Here is an 8,409-nt window from a genome sequence, read left to right on the forward strand (position 1 = left end):
CAATCGAGAGCATAATTACAAACTTCCACAAGTCCAACATTTCATATTTATCGGAGATTTCAACATTAATTACAACTTAGACTCACAATGCAAACTACCACAAAACATATTTAAAAAATACCAAGTCCCGCACCACTCTACCAATCCACAATAGACCATATACGGATGGACTAACATACCTCCACAACGAATGAGGAAGCATATTTCGTTATTGGACAGATCACTCATCTATATTTAGGCTCGTATAACTTATTCCTAATAAATCTAGCTTAGGAGAAAAACTTCCAAGCACACATTAGTAGCATCCCAAATGAGAACACAAAATAACAAAACCAACAAATCGTATTCTGGACCATAACTTCAAACGCTCCTCACCGTTCAAATCTTTACTCTTGCAAAAGGCCTTATGAGAAAGATGATCGCTTGTTCCGTCATGAGTACTGGGACTATAGGCGCCCATTCGAAAGAGATCTTCTAGTGCATATTGGGCAACAAATTCATTTTGCTTTCCTGTCTGTGCTAGAGACTGAGACAGGACTTTATCATCGTCATTGTCGTCATCAACATCACTCAATGACACTCTGGAGGAGGAAAAGGAGAGCGTGAGGCTATATCGTGCAGACTCAGCAGGTCCCTTATCTCCTCATTCCTCCTCCCCGCCAGGCTCCGCCATGGCCGATGTGTATGGCGGGCAGGAGGAGCTGGTGGTAGACGCCCACCACCACCTGATGGCCTTCCCTCAGCAGCAGTCCCCCCATCACAGCCCCAGCCATGATTCCCTCCATGACCCTGACCGTGACCTCGACTCCGACGATGCAGACGATGACCCCCTCAACCCTAACCCCTTCTCTTCCTCCTCCCCCTCCCCCACCTCCTCCTCCGCTGCCCCCGCTGGTTTCATCGACCCTGAGCCCTACGTCTCCAACCAGTTCTACACCTTCAACCGCGCTTCTTACCACCTCATGGTGCAGTGCATTCGTGACAACAGGTACGCCTCTCCTGATGAGATCAGAGTTGTCACCCCACCCTCCATCCTGGTCTCGTGGCGCGGTGTCTGGAAGGACCGCAACGAGGATACGGCTTACTCCACAGGGTGGAAGCGCGTCCAGGATAGATTGCATGCACAGACTGATGAGGACGGCAATGAGATGCTCTACTTCAAAAACAATTCCCACCAGTTTGTTCCGCACATAAATCAGTGGCAGAACATTGTGCTAGGGTTTCATGGTGATGCAGATTTGAAGCATTTTGGCTTGAAAGAGACCATAGAGCGGATCAAGCAGGTGTGGACAGTGGGAGCCAAGTTCTATGGCATCCCAGAGACTTACATCAAGGTCTGTGTTGCTTCTTGCCCGGTGTGTTGTGTTGATGCGTGTGGTAATCAGGGAAGATCGAAAAGGAGGCGCTTTGAGTACACCGAGTCTTTTGAGGTTTTGGCCAAGGATGTCCCACTTCGGTTGCAGCAGCTCGCAGCCAAGCATCAGGTAGTCCTGTGCATACGCCAGAAGTACATTCGGTATAAGCCTTTCCTTGCGGAAGTGAAGGATTATTGCTGCCACAGGGCTGGTGAACCCAATTCTAAGAAAGCAGGAGTATTGAAGAGAAAAAGATACACATCCAAGCGCTGTGGTTGTGGTTTCCGCATAAGGGCTATTGTTCCCATTACAAATTACAGTGAAAAGGAGAAGACCTTTACTTATCAGGAAGAAGGCCAGGCTATTTTCAAACTCTATGCAATTCACTCTGGACATGAGCCTGGGCCACATGAGGGGAGTGCCAGGATTATACATAGGTTAGTGGGACCCCCAAGTCTTCATATGGATAATATCTTGCCATTTGACCAAAAAGAGGAGCAATGTTTGGAAGCATCAGCAAAGGATGAGGCTGAAGCTTGTAATGTGGCACTGCAACAGGTCCATGAGCTTTCAGTAGAGCTTCAGAAGCTTGAAGGAAAACTTGGTAGCCTTTCCCATGATGTGTTGAGCAGTTTATCTCAAGATCTCACAACAATGATTGAAAGAATAAGGAATGTGGAAGATGCACAGAAGACAGATGGGCTCCTGGAAGCAAAGTGTCAAACAGGTGAAATGTTGTTAAACCACCCAGGGCTTGATGACTGGGGGGAGGATGTGCATAGGAGCAAGGAAGGCAATGAACTTGTTCATGATGCTGATCCAGGATATGTAGCTGCAATTGGGTCAGATGCACATTGGAATCAAGAAAGACTGGCTCATTCCATAGCAGTGAAAGGAGTACCTGGTGAAAGAGATGACTCTAAATGGATGGATGCTGTAAAAGATGCATGCTCACCTTGTGATAGTAAAAGTTTGTTAGTGTGTGAACAAGATGGTAGGCGGATTGGAGTAAGTGTGGGGTCAGACGCATCCCTTATAGGGATGCCAGTTGACAATTATTATCAAGATAATGTTAAGTGGTATGAGGGCGTTTCTTGTACCTTGGAACCCTCTAGTGTTTGTGCAGATGATCTGTCACATGCTGTACAGGCAGGGTTCCAGCAATCATTAGTGTAAAGTAGTGGTGGACCAGGCTTACAAAGCAAGCTCTCTGGCACTATTTCAATGGTGATGATAGTTCTCCTTGTATGCCTTGTCAGATGATTTGTGGGGAGAAAAGCTTATTTCATCTGTTGGGTTTTTCGTACCCTGACCTTGTAAAATGCTGAAGGGGCTTCCTCATTTTAGAAAGGACCTGCGCCCCGCCCCGCGCAACCCCCCCCCCCCCCCCCCCCCCCCAACAAAACCACCATAACCTTGCATCATGGAGCATGTGAAAGAGCTGAGTCCTCTTGCAAGGAAGTTTGTTCTCCTTGAAGCTGGCAAAAGGTCCCAATTTCTTCACCCCTTCAGATCTGGCTTCCTGAATCTGATTGTAAGAAGATTGGAAATGCCATGCTGGATCCAGTCAGTGGAGTGATTGTTACAACTTAGGTGATTGTTCACTTGTAAAAATATTTGTGCATGCCAGCTTGGTTTGCTGATGGACGTCTTGGTTTTGTATCCAGGGAAGCTGTCATGCTTGCAGGCACTGGCAAACGGCTTAGATGCAACAAGGAATCCTGATCCTTAGTGAGGCCATCATTTTAATTTGAAAGGCCATGTATATTGTTTCACTAATGCTGTCTCTCTGACAATTGATACTTATGTTGAATCATGTTGTAACTTTCATTCTGTGATACTTGGTAGTATCACTGTTTGCAGTTTCAAACTTATTGTGCAGGAATTTGATGCACAAGCTTTTAGGATCTCAGAAGTATACCAAGGGCGGATTGGGCCTGACGGGAGCAGAGCTGCAGAGAGAGTGAAATCACATTATTGTGATGGCACACACAGGGCTAGAGTATGATTAGGATAGTTTATGACTGGCAAGCACATTATGGCTCAAGAATGGTGCATTGTCAGCCCAGGCATTGGCTGTTACAGGATTTCAATTTCTTCTTTTGCTGCATGAATACCTGTGTTCATTGCATCTACATAATGGCTCAAGAATGGTGCATTGTCAGCCCAGGCATTGGCCGTTGCGGGATTTCAATTTCTTCTTTTGCTGCATGAATACCTTTGTTCATCGCACCTACATGTTCCTGTATTTGCCAGACTTCTAATTAGGGCAAAAGCTTATGAGAAACACCATCTGAGCCTGCCTGTGAAGAGGTGCTGTATTCGTTAAGGCAGAAATCAATTTCTTACTCATATCGTAGGCACTAGTTTTGCAGAACCAATGACTCCATCCTGGTACTTGGAACCTGAGAAGAGTGGCATTATGGTCTAATTCCTCAGGTTAGCTTTAGGTGGCCAGTGGTGTGCATTGGGCAGTGTTTGATAAAAAATCTTCTGTGCCTTTTGTCCGTTATCTTTCCCATGCACATCAAGCCAGAGGGAATATCCTGCAATCACGATTTCTCTATTCTGATGCCAAATATTTGGCCCTTGAGAAAAATCAGGCATCATTGATTGTGGAAGGAAGCCATGTCTTGCAGCCACCCATAAAATGGCTACTTTTTGCATGAAGATTCATCACTCACAGATTCAATTTCTCCATTGTTTTCCAATCGCTATGCTCCCACTAGAGAATTAAATTGATTTGTCACACATTGTGTCCTTTTCCTCTTCTTGGTTTCTTGTCCAGATGACAGGCAACATGGTAAGTATGTGTTTTTACTGCCTAAACATCTGGTTGTATGTTCAGCAACTGTGGTTAAGGCTGCCATGAGATCTCAGCACATGGTTGTGCATCCCCCAGCTGACCAAATTCTGCATGATTCTGCAGAATTCATTTTTATGCAACACTGTTGTTGGCACTGGAAAGGCAAGTATGTTCTTTTTATGAACTTATACATACACCGTGAAGTCAGTCATAATATGCAAGTAGCAATAGTGTTAATCATGTAACTTAATCGTGATGTTCTGTTAGCACTTTATGGTTGTGAATTTGACTGGTCTGCGGAGAATAGCCTTGTGGGCTTATCTTTCCAATACTCTCCACATACGACGTTTGCAATTGGCTGCTTTATGGTAAGTCATACGTGAGTTATAGATTCATGCTTGATTATTACTATTAGCGTTGCTTGTCACTAATTTCATGTTATGTTTGGCATGCTTAAAATTAATATTCAGCATAATGATTTTTGACTTGTTTCAGGTTTTTATACGAGTGTTCTACTCCATTGCTATTGCACATAGGTTCTATATACGTACTGTCTTACATCTTCTCTATGCCCTTCCAAAAATCAATGCACTATATGTAGCTAAATGTGCTCCATGTTGCATTCAGAGCTTAAATGGCATCAGTTTTCCTGCTCAGAACACATTGATGGAATCGGTGGAGTCCTTCACTTGTCATCTATGAGTATTACAACTCCACGTTATTGATGTACTCATCATGTCTTTCTTCATGCACTTCTGGAATCATGCACAGTTGTATTTTCTATTCATTGAACCACTCCATCTATTCTACATCCAATTTATTGAAAATTCTAGTGTGGTTGTAGTTTAATACAACTAAATGTTTGTTTATGAGATCGACTATTAAATGTTTGTCTGGTTGTTTAATACATAAAATCGCCATTGAATGTATTAAGTGCTTGCAATGAGATGGCTTTTGTGACATTTACACATCATAGCGTATGATCCTAATGAGGAGTGGTGTATCCTATGATGGCAATGCTTGAATGGGTTTCATGCTTTCATTTCATGGCCTCCATTGTACGCTTATCTATCGGACGTGAAGACTTGGATTATTTTTCTCCCTCTCAAGGTACTGAACAAGTCCACCTTGAGCAATAACTGCATGACCATCCAATCTCGAGTTGTCCCATTTACTTGCCGATGTCAAATGCAACGGGTATTTGACAAACCCTAGTTGAAATTCAGAATTCTGAGAAAACCACCACTTGAAATGAACTAAAGTTGGCTTTTGCTCACAACATTTGGGTGCTCTTTGTAAGATTTATGTGAATGTTCATAGGGTATGGTTAGATGGACACATTGACTTGCATGAAACTAGGGATGAGTAGTTTGGTCCATGAAATTGGCCAGCTCAAGGGAGGAATAATGCACATATGTATTGCTCCAAACTTGCAATTTCAGTTCCATCCTGTGAACTACCTTTATCTTCTTTCGCGTGTGCTTCTTCAAGTGTGATTGCTTGTGTATTTAAAACATTGTTTGCAAGTATTCTTTGATCCTCATCCTAAAGATGCGTATTTCTTTGATGCTCATCTTAAAGATGAGAGAGAGAGAGAGAGAGAGAGAGAGAGATCCTCTTTAGATGCATCGCATGCATATAAGACAAAGAGATGGATATCAAGGTTTTAGGTACAATTGAGTTCATGGCGCCATTGGCACAAAAAAAATTTCCAAGTCAAAGTGCCATTAGCACAAAAAACAAACCAACTATTCATGTTATAAGAGTTACTAAAGTGCATCATTATCCGAAAGTAACTTAGTGCTTAGGCTTTTTGAACTCTTGTATGATGACTTTGGCTCTATGATAAATTGCACATTGGTTCTCCCTTTTAGTTGCCTTCATCTTGGTAGTTTCTCTTAAGTGCTTTTATGATCTGTAGTTTGAGAGAGAGAGAGTTGACAATCCGACACTCTTTGTTGAAATGAAGATTCCTCTCATGATTTCCAAGATGGTTCTATATATTGTCAATGTTTTGGTCAACCACTTACTATACTAATTGAGATGTATACTAGGATGCTATATTGTATGCAAAAGCAAAAAATGGAGCTATTTCCAATTCTTATGGAACTCTCAACAACATACATATCATCATAGTTCTTAGTAATGAGAGGATTATTTTGGTTAGCTACTTTGTGTTTGCAACATGTGCATGGCAATGGGATTTCTAGTTGGATGCACAACAATGATGGCATCTACATTTGGTGTAACTTTTGTTTTTGTAAGATTTGATGTTAAGTGGATGAATGAATCAACATTTAAACATAGCAGTAGTGGCAATTGCTAAATGAGCAAAAAACACCAAGAACCATTGGGGAAAGTTTGTCATTGCTCAAAAGATTCTTAGATGTGAGTAGGTGCTAACAATCATGCTGAAATACACACTTAGGGAGCAACCTTGTTGCAATTGATGATGCAAAGGTTGTGGGATAGCAATGACACAATCAAGGACTACAAACATAATTGATTTAATCATATTGATAATTGGACCATGTGTTGGGTACTTACTTATGTCAATAGAGTTTTTGGAGTGATGCTGCATTTTTGGTGACTTGGACACCACACTCAGCTCTACACAATGTGAACATGAGTTGATCCAAGGGACTTTCAAGAGCATATGAACTAAAATGTGTATCTTGTCTTTCAGCCATCATGTAGAGAGGGTTCCATCCTCATCTTTATCAACGCGTGTCATCATCACATCCAAGGGTGCCTTTTCAACCCTCTCTACACATCCAACTTTTTGGGGGAGTGGTATTGACAAACTGATCTAGCACTACCTCTATCTTCTTCTCAACACATTCCTTTAGCTGTCGATTTGGTTTGGTCCCTTGAAAGGATCCAAAGCATACCCATGTTGAAGCCCGAGAGAGGTGCATATAAGTCGTGGTGGGCATTATAACCTTTGATACAATAAATTCCCAAAGTAGCTACATCCGAGTACATATTCACTAATAAGACTCCATCAATGCCCATAGCTACATCCAAGTACATAAGACTCATTTCAATTGGTCTTATTTGACAATCTAGTCTAGCATAATGCAATAAGTCCTTACCTCTAAGGGACTTCGGGATCTCATTGAAACATTAAAATTCAATATCTCATTCCACATTTCACACCTTGAGCTTGCCTACTAATTGAGCTTGCAATGCTACCGTTGTTGAGTTGAGATACAAGCTTTGCTCCCTAAGTTTCATTCTTAGCTTTAAGATTTTCCACGTGTGTCCTCTTGTTGGGCTTAGTTTACTAATCGCTACTACTTGGGATTTTTATTGCATGTAGATGGACTTAATGGTTTACTACCTTAATTATTGGTTTAGCTAAGACAGTTGAAGGCCTTGCCACCCTTAGTCCACTAAAGTTAGATGATGACCAACTAATTTATTTTTCATTGAGCTATCCTCTTAGTATCTCCTTTTCATGTAGTAAGTCTTTTGGCAAGTTTATCAACTTTTGCATTATTATTAATTAGGTGAAATTGTGAAGGCTCCATCAAGGGATATGACGAAAGAAGGGATCATGTGAGGATTGTGATTTTTTGTTATTTTGTGTTTGTTTTATTTTATTTCTATCATGAAGTGCCATTGACCTTTACAACAAGCTTGGCATAGGAGAGGGGCAATCGATTTCATTGGACCCGTTAGTCTTGTGGCTTGATACTTCCAAGATATACATCTCATACTAGCTATGAATTATTTTACTAAGTGGGCTAGGACTAGGGCTACTGAGAAAAACAATGCTAGAATCATAGCTAAGTTTTTATTGTTGGAGCAAAGGCTAATGGCCAATATTTGAGTGAGTATCCCTTCTATAAGTACACAATGTACAATCATATATAGGTGAAGATAACAAAGAATAAGTGTAACACTCATTGTACCCACAAAATTCTCATATGCTTTCTCTCTCTCTCTCTCTCTCTCTCTCTCTCTCTCTCTCTCTCTCTCTCTCTCTCTCTCTCTCTCTCTCTCTCTCTCAACCCTCTTGTACTCTAAAGCTTCTACCTCACATCTCAACATGTCTTTCCTCTCAACTTTTATTAGAGAGACATTTGTGGGAGTTCATCCTTGGAGCGAGGAGAGAGGAGGGAAGCTTTGTCATGAAGATTGAGGATTTGATATTCTTCTACAATATTTGTGCTTATTGTTTGCATCTTGATAGAGGTACTATTCTTGCCATAGAGCTCTATATTTAAGTCACGTGTTCCAACT

General features: G+C 41.6%; 1 protein-coding gene and 1 long non-coding RNA gene across 2 annotated transcripts; both read left to right on the forward strand.

Annotated features, from left to right (window-relative positions):
• Positions 1–498: 498 nt before the first annotated feature.
• Positions 499–3,159, forward strand: LOC148037815 (uncharacterized). The gene has a single exon (XM_087676776.1). It carries the CDS (start codon positions 672–674, stop codon positions 2,529–2,531), a length of 1,860 nt encoding a protein of 619 aa, XP_087532902.1. The 5' UTR covers positions 499–671; the 3' UTR covers positions 2,532–3,159.
• A 749-nt stretch (positions 3,160–3,908) lies between these two features.
• On the forward strand, positions 3,909–5,035 carry LOC148037816 (uncharacterized). The gene is made up of 3 exons (XR_015690697.1): positions 3,909–4,529; positions 4,657–4,697; positions 4,789–5,035. It is a non-coding gene; the product is annotated as an uncharacterized LOC148037816 (long non-coding RNA).
• Positions 5,036–8,409: the final 3,374 nt, after the last annotated feature.

Source organism: Lygodium microphyllum, chromosome 4, assembly GCF_053477565.2.
Source record: "Lygodium microphyllum isolate KBCC chromosome 4, Lygodium_microphyllum_v1.1.10, whole genome shotgun sequence".
NCBI classification, from domain to species: domain Eukaryota; kingdom Viridiplantae; phylum Streptophyta; class Polypodiopsida; order Schizaeales; family Lygodiaceae; genus Lygodium; species Lygodium microphyllum.